The sequence below is a fragment of the Colletotrichum fioriniae genome, assembly GCF_027942845.1.
Source record: "Colletotrichum fioriniae strain IMI 355084 chromosome Unknown scaffold_5, whole genome shotgun sequence".
Taxonomy (NCBI): Eukaryota; Fungi; Ascomycota; class Sordariomycetes; order Glomerellales; family Glomerellaceae; genus Colletotrichum; species Colletotrichum fioriniae.
This window is the reverse complement of record NW_027076841.1, coordinates 1,807,212-1,823,917: the sequence shown is the minus strand read 5'-3', so window position 1 is coordinate 1,823,917 and position 16,706 is coordinate 1,807,212. Positions and strand designations below refer to the sequence as shown.

At 53.3% G+C, this 16,706-nt stretch overlaps 5 protein-coding genes across 5 annotated transcripts; 3 read left to right on the top strand and 2 right to left on the bottom strand.

The window, feature by feature from the left end:
* Nucleotides 1–274: 274 nt before the first annotated feature.
* On the bottom strand, nt 275–2,633 carry SNF1 (Protein kinase; the record flags this gene model as incomplete). The annotated part of the gene is made up of 4 exons (XM_053191339.2): nt 275–549; nt 603–1,250; nt 1,311–2,146; nt 2,212–2,633. 4 exons carry the CDS (start codon nt 2,631–2,633, stop codon nt 275–277), a joined length of 2,181 nt encoding a protein of 726 aa, XP_053051322.1.
* Nucleotides 2,634–4,573: 1,940 nt separating this feature from the next.
* Nucleotides 4,574–5,328, bottom strand: N0V96_005174 (uncharacterized protein; the record flags this gene model as incomplete). Its single annotated transcript, XM_053191338.2, has 3 exons — nt 4,574–4,649; nt 4,704–5,236; nt 5,299–5,328. 3 exons carry the CDS (start codon nt 5,326–5,328, stop codon nt 4,574–4,576), a joined length of 639 nt encoding a protein of 212 aa, XP_053051321.2.
* A 471-nt stretch (nt 5,329–5,799) lies between these two features.
* Nucleotides 5,800–8,248, top strand: DPB2 (DNA-directed DNA polymerase epsilon, subunit B; the record flags this gene model as incomplete). Its single annotated transcript, XM_065757321.1, has 2 exons — nt 5,800–6,533; nt 6,586–8,248. The coding sequence occupies 2 exons, from the start codon at nt 5,800–5,802 to the stop codon at nt 8,246–8,248; spliced, it is 2,397 nt and encodes a 798-aa protein (XP_065614090.1).
* A 2,146-nt stretch (nt 8,249–10,394) lies between these two features.
* On the top strand, nt 10,395–12,987 carry N0V96_005172 (uncharacterized protein; the record flags this gene model as incomplete). Its single annotated transcript, XM_053191336.2, has 2 exons — nt 10,395–10,733; nt 10,783–12,987. 2 exons carry the CDS (start codon nt 10,395–10,397, stop codon nt 12,985–12,987), a joined length of 2,544 nt encoding a protein of 847 aa, XP_053051319.2.
* A 3,175-nt stretch (nt 12,988–16,162) lies between these two features.
* Nucleotides 16,163–16,684, top strand: N0V96_005171 (uncharacterized protein; the record flags this gene model as incomplete). Its single annotated transcript, XM_053191335.2, has 1 exon — nt 16,163–16,684. One exon carries the CDS (start codon nt 16,163–16,165, stop codon nt 16,682–16,684), a length of 522 nt encoding a protein of 173 aa, XP_053051318.1.
* Between the last annotated feature and the right edge of the window lie 22 nt (nt 16,685–16,706).

The following is a 16,706-nucleotide window of genomic DNA, read 5'->3' as shown; positions in this document are numbered from 1 at the left end:
GCTGAGACGACTGGACGAGAGCCACGCCCTCCCGTTGCCGCTGGGTTCTGCCCCAAAAGAAACCAAAAAGAACACCACACACCATCCCTCTCCTCCGTACCAAAACTCCCTTGTTCGCATAACCTGACGCTGTGACATGACCGATCGATCGGCATGTCTTCCCATGTCTATCGCTGAGCCCACCGTTTTCAAAGTACTTCCCAAGTCAAACCCCTGAAGAAAACGGATGGGAGTTACCATCCCCGAAGGATAACGGATCAACCAAGACGGATCTTCAGTCTGCTTCGGCTAGTTGCATTATCAACCTAGCAGCCATATCTAGGAAAGGGAAAGGACTTGTGACATCCTTCTCTTCGAGCAGTCTCTTGTCGGCCGTCTCGTAGCCAGAACATTTGAAGTCCACGAGATAGACGCCGTGTTCCATCTCGTATATTTGTATGTCCACGTGCAAGGCTACAAAATCTCGCTTGCCCTCATCATCGCCCACGACATGAAAGCTATCTGGGGTCTTACTACCCTCTGTGGGAGTTCCTGAGGCCTGATGCAGTGCTGTAGTCTGCTTAGTGGGGGAATCGCAGATCAGGAAGTATGCAAACACTTACTCGACGTTTCCCATCGGACTTTGATATGCCATGGGTCGGCTGGTAGCTTATATCTCTTGAGAGGATCAATACTGCTCGTTGAATCATTGGCCCCCTGAGGGGCGTATTCCTCGACGAAGCTGCCGTCGTTGCTGGGTTGATCAGCATCAGTGCCGTGGACCTTCTCATAGTCTTCGTCTGGCACATAAGTCGCTCCGAGCTTGTTCAAGGCCTTGTGAATACACAAGAGGGCTTCCCAAGGCGCATTGCGCGAGCGAATACCGAATTGCCACCTCACCGGCTTTGTCTTCTTCGCCTGAACGACGGGCGTCATGCCTTGTGGCCGTTTGCTGGAATCGTCGAGTCTGACCTGGCTGTTCCTGGAGTGAGGCTTGAGATGTCTTGCTGTCTCTTCCCTTTCTGCATCCGTGCGGGCAGATGAGCCTGGTTCGTTGACGACGATTGTTGGCGCCGGATGGTCCTCGGGGCCAGCCTTCTCACGCTCCATGTACTCCTTATGGTAGTTTGGCAGACTGCTCGGCAGGATACCGATCTTGCTGATGTAGGGTCGTTGTCCACCGACTGTTGACCCGCCGGACCTCGCGGACGATGCGCTTGGGAGTGGACTACTAGAGCCATCTTGATCTACTGAAAGCGATGACATGGCCTCTGTTGAAAGGTTAGATGTGCACTCATCATGTGGATAAGCTCTCGCTGGTAGATACGTACCATTCACTTGCATGAGTTTGTTCTCGCGAACAATCATGTACGCATCTTTAATGGCCGATGGCTCCGCAGCCTGCAAAGCCTCCTCTACATCCTTCTTTCCGTAACCCATGGTCTTACTGATCTTCTCTGTGACCTCGTTGTGCAACTTCTCCTGGACTTTAGGGGGGGCATTGGGTGCTATGTCACTCTTCTGGATGGCCTTGTTGGGGTCCACGCCTGTATTGAAGAATTCCTCGACCGGCGGCGCCAGATAAGGCGGCAGGTCAGTCATGAACCAGGGGTCCTGACGGATATCATCAATAGTGGCACGTTGCACGGGGTTGACGACCAGCATCTTCTTAATGAGGCCTGCAGCACCAGAGTTCATCCATTGTGGTATGCTGTATGTGCCGCGCGCAATCTTTGCGAAGAGACTTGGGATATGCTCATCGTCAAAGGGCAGTCTCCCCACCAGCAGGACGTAAAGAATCACGCCACAACTCCACACATCCACCTCTGGGCCAGCGTAAAGCTTGCCACCAATGACTTCGGGTGCGGCATAATTTGGACTACCGCAGCTCGTCTTCAGAAAGTTTCCGTCCGTCATGATGTTGCTCAAACCAAAGTCGGCAATCTTGACATTGAGGTTGTCGTCCAGAAGAAGGTTCTCGGGCTTCAGGTCTCGATGCACGATCTTGTGTCGGTGGCAGTACTCGACGGCACATAGCATCTGTTGAAAGAATCTACGCGCCTCGGGCTCCTTCATCCGGCCGTTTTGCACTATGTAGTCGAAAAGCTCTCCGCCTGCATATTCAAGAACCATGATGATCTCGTTGGGGGTCTTAATAACAGTGTATCTGTGTTGATCTGGATTAGTAATAGGTCTGCAGTGAGCGAGTGTGGTCTCAAATATGCGACATACAATTTGATAATGTGAGGATGTCGCAGAAGCTGTAGGTATTCGATTTCGCGCTCCACGCGACCAGCCATATCTCTGCTGATGAGCTTCTTCCTCGCGATGATCTTGAGAGCGACCTGCTGGCCGGTACCATTGTGGATAGCCAGCTTCACTTTTCCAAAGGAGCCCTCGCCCAGGGTCTTGATGATCTTGTAGGCGCCAATGCGCTGCTCCGTCTTGATCTTATCCCGCAGCGGGGCGGTGGTATCGACGGGCGGTCCCATATTGGCGATGTTTACGGCACCGGGCACAGGCGGTTGTAGTTCGTGACGGCCGGCGGCGGAGGCGGCAGCATCGGAGGCGGCACCGTGCTGCTGGGAGCGTCGACGGATCTGGGAGGGCGAGAGACTGATATGGAGCTCCTCCTCGTCAAAACCGGAAGCCATATTGTCGGTCGGAAGGGGGGATGGCGGGGGCTCAGGTCGTTTTTGTTTGAATGGGGTTGTGGCCGGAGCAAGCCTTTGGACCACACTCAAGTGGGCATGACGAAGTTGGATGTGGATTGTGGAGGGGAACATGGAATGGTGAGGTGGAGTGGTTGCCAAGAAGCTCCCTGGCTCGCCTGGTTTGTGCCAGGCTGTTCTGCACCTTCAGGCTTCCTGCCCCCCCTTCTTTTTTCCATCTGCCTGCCCATGCCAGGTGCCACCCGCCGGCTCTTGCCCGCAATGGTGGGGAGAAAGTGCGCTATGGTCTGTGCTTCAACAAGTCCCGTCCTTCATATTTGCGCCACAATTCCTATTACTCACCACAGTCTGATGAAAGAATCATCGCGAATTGGGCGAGTATTCACGGCATCGGGCTTATTAGAAGGAGATCATACTTAGCAATGCTGCTATCATCTCTATTAACGGAGCGTCAAGTGTAGCTCAGATAGGTAGTCATTGATATGATCCGACTGAAACCATCTCAGCCCTCGTCTCATTGGGCCCAAGATGGAAATCCAAGTAGAGTTTAAGGTGGGTGAGCAGATAATGGCTAGACAGACTATAAAACTCACGTTGGATATCATATACCTCATTTCCCCAGGCTGCGGTGTGAGGCGGTCGCTGATAAGTGACAGCTCATAATCATACCGCTGAGTGAGCCGGTCCGACTACATCAGGTCGCATCACCAGTGAAGTTGGTGGCTGTAGCCTTATGACTACATGATAGCTACGCCCTTCTGAGAACAGACAGACACAACTGCCGTTGCAGGCCCGAACATCGCCTGACAATATCAATACTTGCTCATTCGTCGGCAAATCCCAGGATCAGGTATCCGTAGTTACTCTCCGTCAGGCTATAATAGCATGAATCCACGTTCGTCCCGAGTCATATTTAAGCGCACCAAATACACACAATGACACGAGACATTCGATGTTGATAAGTAAGTAGTGACTAGACCTGGCCAGTAGATAGATGGCGGCTCGAGGCATACTCTGGTAGCGTATCATTTTTGAATACTGCGCCATTGGTCACAGAACCTCTTACGCAGCAATTGCTACCTTAGGTTTGGATACAGAATGGGTTCTTGGCCACAGGAAATCCCTCGCCCTTGACTCGAGGAAGCAGAGCCCAACTGATCGCTGGCATCATTGCTCGCCTGCATGTCATCCTTTGGACGGCCCGGCAACTCAGGCCACCCAGGGATCAAGGCGCCGCAGCTGCTTGCATCGGCTAAACAACCCTGATCAATCCTACCATCCAAAGGAACAACGGCCCTCTGACCCAAGTAGTTGTGTCGTTTGGGAGACTATTGAGATGCAGAGATTCGAGAATCAAAATCTTTCAGCACTATCAATAAGAATTTCCAGGGTCGGTCGGTAAAACAGACCCGAACTGACTCAACCGAGAACATCAACCGGCGGTCTGGAGTCTGGTGCATGTGCCCGCTTCTGTTTTTGGGCCCCTTTCGTCCATGTGCATATTATGGCGGGAGTCGAGTACGGGGTTGTGGGGGCAAACCGTGTCTGCAGGACGAAAGATTCTGCAGCAACTCCATTCCCGAGGTTAATAAAGGAGCAAGCTCACGATCCCCTCCGGATGGATGCTTGTTCCTTGCCCAATGCCCAAACGAAAGACCAAGTGGAGGTGGGTGGGTTCTCACAACTCGCGAAGGCTTCGTCCAATCTCTCAAAATGCAATTTGATGCCAGAAGGTACCTATTTGGCCAAGGAAGTGAACTCATGTTCATCCTAGGAATTGACTGACAAAATGTCGTCAATATGTGCAGTCGTAAAGTGGTGAGCTACTATTACATGAGTGTACAATTTTACAGCGAGTATCCGTAGGCCGGCTAGCTGTCCCCCCCGCCCTAAAGAGAGTCCTCCAAATGCCTGTGGCGCAATTACGAGTGGTCTTTATCGTCTTCCTCGCGAAGTCTCTCAACGAGCTTTTCTGAAAGGTACGGACTCAATCCGAGACTATTCGTGTTAGTCTGCTCGTTCAGTTTGTTGCACTAAGGCTTCGCAACTTACATTCCCTCGTTGGTGATAATTCGATACGTTCCACTTGGCTCGAGCTGACCAATTATGTTGCCGCTTTGATCAACTTCAACGCTGCCCAGGATGTCTTCAGGCCAGGCAATGCGACCAAAGTCTGGAGGGTTTCTTGAATCACTGAGGTGGACGTAACCGCCATGCCCACCTCCTCCAGCGCCGCCTTGAGCACTGGCACCACCAGCACCACCGCCTCCGGCGCCGCCGCCGCCACCGACCTTGCTCGACGAGCGCCTCTTGTTCTTCTGGGCGAAAAGTGCTCCTCCGGAACCAAGATTGGCTCCGCCAGGCCCTGCGAAGGCTTGTGCCTGTGCTAATAGATCCTTGTCTTTATGCGCATGCTCTGCGAGGACTTCGTAAAGGATCTTGGTAAAGGTCTGATTCTCGATGAATGATCGTGGCGTCGGAGGGTCGGTCGTAGAGAAGCCAATGGCTATTCTCTGGTTGGGTGGCTCATCTTCGAGGTAGGATAGGAGAAAGGAGGCTCGCGATGCGTCTGCAGGGAAGACTTTCTGCGCAGTAGAAACGGTCAGCTGGTTGTGTCGACACGCATGACACAGGAATAGGAACTCACAATGCGCGGGTTGGACGGCAAGCTGGACATGGGACGGAAAAAATTAATTCTAGAAACATGCCTCGGCATGAAACGAGCTACTGGTGCCAGCATTGTGAGTATAGTGGTTGGAGTGGTGCGAAAGACAGCAGCGGCGCATTTGCATTTGAGAGGCTTTGTCTTTTCGAATTTTGGCGCAGATAGCTCCAATTTCCTTCGATGACAGCATGCCAGCTGCCCAGAGTCGAGGGAGCTTAAGCCACCGCCTTCTTCAGCCACAGCTATAGCATTCTAAACCCCACTTCCGCTGACTGTGGCGCGGGGTTAGGAGAGCGCGGTCAATTAACCAAGGCGCGTTGCTTCGCTGCGACGGACGCGTCTCAATTAAACATTTAGCGTCCCCGCGACTGTTCTCAACGAATACTTCGTAGCAATTGCGACAACCACCACTCCGAAGAAGATCTCCGACCCTGATACACTGTGATCTCCATTCTATTCAAGCCGCCAAGAAGCGTCTCAATCATGGATCCACCACCGTCAATATCTCCCAAACGCAAGCAAATGCCTATGGCCAACATCTTTGCCGCAAGGACACCTGCCCCTCCATCTTCTGCAATACCCTCGTCCTCACCCGCATTCGGTACCCCAGTCCATCCTTTGAAGCCTTTCAAAGTTTCAGCGCCGACGAAACATGCGATCCTCCCCATCATTCTACCCCCGGCCACACTGCGACCACTGGCATTCCGAACTTTCACAAAGAAACACAGTCTGACCCTTGCCTCCTCCGCCCTACAAGAACTGGCTACGTTTATCGGCCGGCATTGCGGTTCCGCATGGCGAGAGGAGGGACTCGCAGAGAAAGTCCTGGAGGAGGTGGCAAAGTCATGGAAAAGCCGCAACGGTGGAGTTATCGTTGATGGCGCAAGCCCGGAGCTCAAGGATATTCTGAAAAACTTGGAGGGAAACATGAGCGGGGGCAAAATTGTGGCCGGCGCCAGAGGCTTGAGTCGACAGAATAGTCTTCTGATCGAACCAGGGCAAGATGCGGACATGTCAAATGCGAGATTGGGTTTGCGGCCGGCACAGGCGTCACTGGCTCGAGAGGACAGCCAACAGAGCTTTGGCATGTCTAGTTTGGGCGTTGAGGAAGAAGAGGACGACGAGAATATCAAGGATCCGCGGAAGTGGTTCAACGTTATTGATGCGTATGACCAGCCAAGGTACTCTTACAACGTTGCCAAGAAGCACTTCGAGAGGTACGAGATAAATTTTGCCCTGGGCAGGAACTTACTCGCTAACGATGAGCAGGGAAACCTCAAAACCGTCACTACTACCGCCAGCATCACACAAGACTGCGCTGTTCAGAAACAGGTACAATGTCATACACCAAAGATTACTCAGGAATGAGTCTTTCCAGACGTCAGCTGTCGCAAGCACGAGGGCCCCTTCGGGCAAACGGTCATCATCAAACCAACTGAGCCACAAAATTACCCCAATCGCCAATCTCTTAGGTCGCCACGGTAGCCATCACATGCTTTTGGGCATGTTGAATGTGCTGCCTGCGGGAGGTCTCGCGATTAGCGACCTGACTGCTACTATTGCTCTAGATGTGTCCCAAGCTGTCGCAATTCCCGAAGATTCAGCCTGGTTCGCCCCTGGAATGATTGTGCTCGTGGACGGTGTGTACGAGGAAGAAGAGGAGTCCGTCGGCAAGGGACTGAGTGGTAGCAGCGGTGTCGGAGGAACACTAGGCGGCAGGTTCCAAGGTTTCTTCATTGGTCAACCACCATGCGAGAAAAGGAGAGCCACATTAGGAGTCAGCGGTCCCGATGGCGGTCAAGATCACACCATAGGAGGTGGATTCGGCTGGATCGATTTCCTCGGCGTCGGAAGCGAACGAGCCGTCGGATCCAAGATGCGGAAGCTCGAGCAGCGGCTACTGCCCCGCCACTCTGCTGAGGAGGTGCCCAGTAGGGGCCGGATGGTGATCATTGGCGAGTTGAACCTCGACCAACCACGAACGTTGCAAGCCTTGCGGAGGATACTCGCGATATACGCAGCTGAGCCCGAAGGCTCAAGCCCCATGACTTTCGTTGTCACGGGTAATTTCACTCAGCATGCTGTCCTTGCCAGGGGTGGCAGCGGCGGCAGCATCGAGTACAAAGAATACTTTGACGCCTTGGCCTCGGCCCTATCCGACTACCCCACGCTCCTCCAAACGTCCACCTTTGTGTTCGTCCCAGGAGACAATGATGGTTGGATCTCATCGTTCACCGCCGGCGCTGCGACACCGCTGCCCCGAAAAGGAGCACCGGACGTCTTCACATCACGCATTAGACGTGTCTTCGCGGCGGCAAATGCAGAGCTTGGGGCCAAGAGCGATGGCGAGGCCATCTGGACATCAAACCCGAGTCGTCTGACACTTTTTGGTCCGAATCACGAAGTTGTCGTCTTCCGAGACGACATCTCAGCCCGCCTCCGCCGCACGGCAGTCCGCCTGAAGTCATCGAAACAAAATGCGGGCGAGGATGAGGAGAACCAGCCTCCCGAGACCGGAAGCGGAGCAGACGACGTCGATATGGCAGGGAATGACCAGGTCGCACCAGAGGAGGCTATGGATCTTGATAATCCCAGCGAGAAGCCCGCTGTCAAAGAGGTTAACTCGAGCCTGCCTCAAGACATCCACACGGCGAGGAAGCTCGTCAAGACAATCTTGGACCAGGGGTATCTGTCGCCTTTCCGTCAAGCGACCCGCCCAGTACATTGGGATTATGCGACAGCTCTGCACCTTTACCCTTTGCCAACATCAATGGTCCTCGTAGACACGACGGCGCCGCCGTTTTGTGTGACGTATGAGGGTTGTCATGTCATGAACCCAGGCAGCATTCTTGTGCCTGGACGGACGCGGGTCAGTCGCTGGATAGAGTACGAGATTGGGAAGATTGGCAAGTTACGGGAGACGACGTTTTGAGCTACAGCATAGCGGCTTTGTGTTTTGTAATAGATTTGGAGCCGCAGTTGTGGCTACCTAATATGGGCCGTTGGCAACTGGGTTGAAAATAATTCCACAATCTTCAAGGAAAGACAATTACCTTGAACGATGTCACGAATCTGAGCATGAAATAAGTGTCTGGTCTATCCTGTGATGGACGTGTGGTATACTGGACCAGTCCTGCACCTAGGAGTGAGATCCGATATATGGTGTGCAGCAAGACCTCCGTTTTAGTTTGTCATGTAAGAACCGGTTTGAATCCTCTCGGTTCAACTTTCGTGAAACGGTGTGTCAACTGTAGAGTCTTACTTCGCTGGGTCTGGATCTTCAAACTACATGGTTGCTCAAATGCCATTTCAAGGACGGAGCGCTAGTCAGTTTTGTCGATTCTACCAGCCTAGACTTCTCAGTCCAAATCTCTACGGCCGAGTAATGGTTTCATAGAGGATGTATTGGCTCATAAGCCACTCAAGATGATATGACCAAGTGATGTTGAAGTTTCTGACGATCTTTATGAGCTTCACTGGCTGTGTAGAACTTACGGAAGTAGCAATTCAGCACTAAGGTAGACGTGGCCACATCGATGGCGCTGCTTCCGAGCCTAAATCAGGCTGCTGGGAAGGTATGCCATTGGATCCCGACTCCAGAGTCAAACTTCCACAAGTACAAGCTCGAGGTCGGAATTATCACCAACGCATGAGGTTGAAGTTCCACTTCCACGTGGAGAAACATGTTCCCAAGCGCTCGGGAGGAATGAGCTGCACGTGAGTCGTCGCGAACTTTCATGGCTTAGTGCACCACTAGACCGTGGGAGGCAGGAGAATCGTCCAGTCGTGGGAGAGTAGGTACCCTACTCCGTAGGTTGCATAACATAAAGATACCTAGGTAACTCTCTGTCCAGCCTCCAGCCAGTCATGGCAGTCCAGGCCTGGTTTGCGCTTGACCGCTGCTGAAACGGAGCTGACCAGAATGTCGAAGTCGGCCCACGTCCTGGGTGTTCTTGCGGCCTTCGTTCTCGCACTTGCACACACGTCTGCAATTTCCTCCCGGACTGTCCAACGAATTCGAGCGTGCACTAACAGCACTTACCGCCCCCCTGGTCGACATTCCCATGGTGGGATAGGTACCCGACGGTCCTGTCTCTCTATCCCATCTTTTTTCCGTCCTAAGTCCCAGCATCCGTCGGGCCCGACCTTGAGTACCTTGGTATGCTGTGGTCCCGGGGTACGTATCTCAGGTGTACAACACTGTCCGTCTGTGTTCCCCTAGACACAGTTTGGCTTTGGGCAGGCACCTTATTATCGAGGAAGAACAAAATACCTTAGAACAAGAGTTGAAAGTCCATGGCGGCCTAGACCGCGGGCCAAATTAAGCGAGAAAGCACCAACGCCAAGTTCGGCCGGGCCTGGCCTCCACTCCTCCGCAGCATACCTTCTAAAGTACAGTGCTTTGGTTCGGCCCAATCAAGTCAGAGCCAGACCACGCACCTTCAATCGCCTCGCAACATCGCCTTGTCCTGGGCGCCACTGGAGCACGCCCTGCATCGTGGGGAATCTCGATCGAGATCTCATAGAATTCCCATATCATCCGCGCAAAGCCCCATTCGGCGTTCCCGGGCAGATTCGACCGCTGATCTTGCTCCAACACGACGCAGGAGGCACAACCGAATGACTTGGCTTTCGCCAGCATCGCGAACACCACTCGCCAGCACTGCGTGCGCGCCTGCGTTGCCACATCCAGGTTGTGTGTGCAGCCTCGACCTCGAGCTTGTCCTTGCTGACTGACATCGTCAGTGACACCAGCTCCGTTTTCGAACAATCTACCTCGTTTCTGCATCCCAGCTTGGATTGTTGTTGTTGCTGCTGCTGCTGCTGCTGTCCTTGACGCTTGTTAGAGCGTAAGAAGAAACTCTCGGCAGCCCTGTAGACGCCACCTCACGAGCCGTGGGACGTATCATTTGGTTACCGTCGTCAGAGGTTGCTGCTCCCTACCGTCTGACTCCGCCGCACCGACATTGTACCCGTTTCTTTCGGAGTTTATGGATCTGGACATCACGACATTCCGTCCCCGCTCTCAGTGAACCGCCGTTGGCAGGACCGCGCCCTCCCAATCAATCAAAAAAGCCATGGCATTGTCACCGGGTGGCATTGTTCCGGCCCAGCTGGGTTTCCTCGCCATTTTCAACCCTTCGTTGGGTCATTCTGATGAGACTCTTGACGATCAAATTGTCTACTACTCTTCAGTCAGCACCCAACGGCATAAAAAGCGTCACCGCTCACGTGCGAAGCCAACTGAGAATCTGTCTCAGGACGAGCGCAATGAGCGTCTTCGTCAGATTGGTCTTGCCCAGGGCATGGTCGAATTCAGCAAAAGCTTCTCTGGCGGCCAGCCTGTCGACTCCATTGACACGGATAAGACACGTGTGATCCTCCATGAGCTGGAGCAAGACTGGTGGATTCTTGCGGTATGTTTCACCTTACACTGACTTGTTTCCTATGACTGATTCACTGCAGTCCATTGATCTTACTCGCATTCCTCTGCCGCCTAAGCTTCAGACAGGGAAAGCACAAGAAACCCCGGAAGAGGTTGTCGAGTATTCATCCAAGGAGATTAAGCCGTCATCTCTTCTTTTGCAGGATCTGCTCCGTGCTCATGCCATCTTCCTGCTTCATCATGGCACCTCTCTCAGTGCTCTGTTTGTTCGCTCCCGAAGAACAAATTTCCTCGGCCTACTCGGTCGGTATTGGGACCTGTTCTTGTCAACTTGGAACGTGATGTTACAAGGGAACCCGATTCGCACAGTATTTGGAGGCATCAACATCGCTGCCTCTGGCGAACTAGGCATTGGCGTTGGCGAAGAGGAGCGGGGCAGTGGAGAACGAGAGGTGCTGGAAGGCCTCGTCACCAGAGTTGAGGGTCTTAAAGACCTCGTGGTCTCAAAGTTTGGATCCTTGGGTGCCGATGGGGATTCAAAAGACGGCAAGGAGCCGAAGAGGTCCTGGCTGGGTACCGGACAAGACCCAGGTCCTGAAGACGGTGCCATTTTCCTGGGGACAGGAGCGTTATCTCGCAAGTCGGTGAGAGACATAACAATGTGGATGGAAGACTTGTATGCGTGGGGAGAGAATGCCTACGGCGTCATCGATAGTCCGACATCTCTTCGCGCTGGTCGACGGGGGAAGAAATCTGAGCCGGCCCCGGAAGCCGAACCAACCCCAGCCCCGACGCCTGCGGTGAAGCCAGCAGTACGGCCGCCGGTTCGCCCTGATAACCATCGATCAAACTCTGGCTCTGCTTCTGGAAGCTCGACCTCAACAAGAACGCTGGCTGAGCGGCGTGGGCTTGAGATTGGTACGGTGAAAGAAGCCAAAAGGCCAAGTGTCACCAATGACAGTTCACCCCCCGTTCCTAAAAACGGCGACACCGAAGCCGACACTGAAGCCGCTACCGGTTCTACCGCTACGCCAACTCAAGGAGAAAGTGATGGCCATATGGACAAACTTATGACGGTCATGAAGCTCGGATACGGCACGTATTGGTCTATCGGCAAATCGGATGCTTCTTCATCTGCGGTTAAGAGCCAACTATCTGCCGTTGCTGCGTTGCAAAGTGGGGAGTCTTCCAAGGCCGCGGTGAACCAGCACGTGAAACCGAAGCAGATGGATGACGACGAGGGACACTACCTCATCGGCCTGATGGGTGATATCGAGGAGGGTAGTGTCGATGAGGAAAACGGAGCCTCAGATGAAGCAGCTGAGCCCGAACCGAACTCTCGCACTCTGCTCCGCACCGTCCACGTTGAGCTTGACAAAGTAGGTACGGACCGCCGAGAAGCAGATGTCGTGAGGAACCTCGGCAACCTCACGAATGATGTGACGCCTCTTGGAGCCAACGCTGTGAGCTCGAATCCAACATTTGGAAACCAGGACTTAAACAAAGCAAGCAAAATGCGCGTCGTCGTTTACGTAAACAAACCCTTCATATTTACTTTCCTCTTTGAATTGAGGACCGACTCGCTGGCCTGGAACTCGTTTTACAGGTCTCTTCACTTCCAATTGGCACCTCTACGAAAGCCACTTTTATCTTCGATCCAATATCGGCCAGAGAGGCCGGAGGCCAGTTCTTCATCGTCCAATATCTACGATCTCGTATGGGACACTGAGGCTATGACGGTACATTCGACCATACCAAATATTCCGGACCATGCACAAGCGTTTATTTCAAACGCACCATTGCCCTGGTCAAGGGTGGAGGCCATGAACACACACATGCAACTACTCAATATTTTCAACCTCACCAGGCCGGAAATAAACCAGCTCGAGAGGACCTGCAAGACCAATCGTGGCTGGTGGGTCGTTTGGCAGCGCATCCTGAATCGACGCGCCACGACCGGTGAAGCATACCAGCCGACGCAGAACTACGAGGATGACGCCCACTCGACGTCTGACAAGGACGTTTCTCCGGCGAGCGGCGACGGGTCTAGCACGGCGCGGCCGTCATCGCCTCCGTCGCCGAGCCCGACGGTCAGCAAGGAGATCATTCTGATCCGGAGGGCTAGCGATCACGCCGGCTACCGCGGCGTCAGCTCGTCATTCGCTGAGGGCGGCGTAGGACTGACGGGATCGGGGTGGGGCGGCGACGGCGCGGGCCGTCTTGCATCGGGGATCGGCATTGATACACGGAAGTATATTGAGGGGCTTTTGAACTTTAGTCGGTAAAGAACATGATACACTTTCTCCGAAGCCTGGGGAGGCCGGGTGGGTGGTCAATATCTTCCCCTTCTCCAACTTCTAGGTTGAGAGACACGCGGAGTACGCGGGCAGCGGGATACGGATTAGCTACAGCTATGGCGTTGGGTTCATGTCAATAACAGGGGAGACATCATGGTGATACACATCAGCGGTGGACTTTTTTCTTTCTCGCCAAGAACATGATTAGATGCGGGTAATATTTGACAATGAATGACCAAGATCGATATCTCATGACCGTGCGTGAGCGCATTGCACTCGAGTAACGTCATGATTCCTCTGTTGGCGTACTTTTTAGGACGAAAGTGCCCGGCTTGGCTTCGGGCTAATTATGAACCCATGGCGTGTGTCTGTGTGCCTCTTGCGTGTCTACTTTACTAGGCTTATTAGGAACAGCAGCAGCTCATACTCTCTGCGCTAGAGGAATTGTAATTCTTCTCTTGCCACGGTAGCTTGACAGCGGCTCGGTAGCCATGACGCCATGGGATCTGGGAATGTGACTCACGATATTTTGATCGTATTTGGGTGTGAGTGAGTAAGTGTTGTAAACGTCACGATCAAGAGCAGCAGGGTAGAGCAAGTAAGGAGTCACCTTTGGCCCTGGGGTTAAGGGGTTTTCTGGAGGCGACAACAGGTGAATATTCGATTACGTCTGGAAATGGGGCGACAGAGGGCCTAGCAGGACTGAATGATGACTCGACAGAAGTTGAGTCCAAAAGATTTACATTGGGCAAACGTAGGTTCTTTTGTTGCTGCCACCGGCCCTTATGGCTATTTCGCTTACAGCAACAACACACGTCTCAGAAGCTGGAAGTTGGATGTTGTGAGGGAGAAAAAAAGACCGTGATTCTTCCAATGCGACTAACGAGTGGTTGAGGTCTACAATGTCCCTTTTGGAGAGTTACCTTTCATCGCTCCATGTTACGCCCTCAATGAAACTAAGTGAAAGTTCAGGAGCAAGAGGTTAATGCTTTTGAGGACAGTCATACAATCTATCCGTTGAGATGTATGAAGATTCAAATAGTCATTTTGACCTTTAATATTAGTATGATGCTAAGAATAACCAGACACTGCCCGCTCTCAAACGGCGACAAAAGGTCAATCGAAACTTGGGGACTATGGACTGGTAGCGCTCATTTGAGGATGTAAATCATGACCGTGAATTCACCACGGCGGAAGCTTATTGAATAGTACGCGGGTGTGGCTGTTTGTCTGTGGGAAGCCACCGGAGGTTTTGCTGCCCCTGCGTCTTCTGTTATTTACCTTACTTATCATGACTCCTGGCTGACTATCTGTGATGGCCTCGATGGATGGCAGCTCAAGTTCGATGCGACAGATTTTCCCAAGCGCGGGATATGCTGGCTTCACCTTGTTTCACCGAAGTAGTCGCACAAGGTTCGATAGGACGACAGCGATCGCAACATGGGTACAGAAACAACTGACCAGGGCTTAGATGTGATGTGGATGGTCGAAATGGATGCTTTCTCTGGGGATGGTTGCTGGGCTGCGGCCAATTTTCCTCCCCCCAAAAGCAACAGCGAATCGCCAGGAAGAGAGGGGGGTTTTCTGCAGGGGGCCGGGAAACGCACGGCAGACAAGGGCGAAGAAGGAGGGGCAGGAGGATTTCCAAGGATCCCAGAGAAGTGGGAGGGGGACTGCGAGGCTCTTCACCTGCCAACCGGCATCACCCCGCCGGTAAACCTACGGAGTGCAGGATGTAGGGATTGTGCTTTGTTGGTACTGTAGGGAAAGAGTCTGACAGAGTTGACAGGGCTCAGAGCACCGAGAAAAGCCTTTTCACCTTCCATCCCTCCACAGGAAAGCTGAGTGGGAAACTCATGAACCCTGCAGCAAGGGCGAAAACAGAGCCACAATTGCCAATGAGAGCCGCGCAACCACGAGCGCTGCGGCCTTGCTCCCTTTTTGCTTGCGGCCTCTCAAGAGTTTCCCAACAGTCCACAAGTTGGATGAGAAGAGGGCCCAGTGGTCCACGGCTTTCGGGCACGTCGGGAGAGGCGCCACCGGAAACGCGCCACCATCTGTAAGAAATCTCTCTCCTAGGTCTCTCAGCTCCGAGTTTTTACTCCCCCCCCTTGCAAAGTTCTACTGCCTTGGTTTCAGAAGCTAGTTATTGCCAGTTGGATATGCCCTTTCCGTCAGTACGGGGCAGGTCGGTGGGCGCGAAATGTATGACGGTCGCGGATGTCCCAGGGATTCGTTGGGCTGAACGCGGTCTCGTCCAAGCCGTCTAGCGGCATCGTCGGAGCCGTCTTGGACCCTTGGATGATGCCATTGGACCGCGTTAGGCATGTCAGGCGCTCGAGCAATGTCAAGCTTGAAGCTGCAAAGCAATGCGTGAAAGCTCGCGCCCTACAGAACGGTGTCATGTACAGTGTCTTGCGTGTGCGCGTGTGTAAGTACATCGAGGCACAAGTGCCAGCAGTACGTACCCTTTTAGTGTTGTTGGTGTTGTGTTGTATTTTGCGCGCGTGAAGGAAAGACATTGGCTGGTGAGGTCATAGTTCCCGCAAGTGCCGATCCATCATCGAAGCTCTATTGCTCTCTTGTTCCTTGTCCGCGCGCAGCTTTCCGCAGCAGCGCACAATGTCCATGCCCGGTGCCGAAAAGAGTTCTTCTTCACCTTACGCAGTAGAGGCTTAGGTTAGGTTCCCATCCATGTCCGACTGACTTTTGCCTGGGAAGAACCCTCCTCGACCGATCCCATCCCACCCTCCCAACTTATTAAAGATACCCTTGTCTGCTGCTCATTGCGACTGCCTTTCCGCCACGACCTTAATCACCCGACAACCAAAGTCCAGATCCAGAACTGTCTTATTTGTTCCACGCCACCCTTTAGGACTCTTCGGTTTTGTCCTCCTCCACTTCACACACATACAGCTACAGTCCGAAATCAACGCATTGTTGTTGGTTTGGCAACATCACCAACAAAGATTCACCATCGTCATCAAACACCAGTCACGCCACAGCATCCAGCTTCGTCTTAGACACTGCTATAAACAAGCCATCGACACCAATTACACATTCCAGTGCTCATAGAAGACCGTTCTCTCGGCCCTCAAGCTCTCTAGACATCTGAGATCCTCTTGCCGAACATTCACGACATACAATACACAATCAGCCCAACATGATGGAATCAATGTTGCAGGTCCTCGTCCGGGGTGTACAGATCCTCTGGGTCCTCCTTGTCACAGCACTGATCGGCAATGTCATCGCCCTCAACATCAACAGCGCCGGCTCCGCCATGGCCGCCATCAACTTTTCCATGTTCGTCGCCGTCCTCAGCTGGCTGGCGGCTCTCTACGGCCTTGCCGCCGCGTTTGTCTCGGCCATCGCCATTCCCATTGTAATGCTGGCCCTTGATGGCGCCGCCATTCTCTTCACCTTCATCGACGCCATTGTCCTTTCCGCCAAGCTGCGCGCAGTCAACTGTGGCTCTTTGAACAGAAGCGACCTACCGAGCGATTACATCGTCTGGGGTTCCGGGGACGATGAGAAGCGCTGCCGCGAAATCCAGGCCAGCACCGTCTTCATGTGGTTCCTCTTTGCCAGCTTCTGCGCAGGAGGCTTCTTCACCTTTATGAACTTCCGTCGCGGCGGTGGCTCTGTCCGCAGCTCCCGCCCCAGCATGGCCCAGGTCGGCGTCTAAGCCTCCGGCTCTCTCAATCATG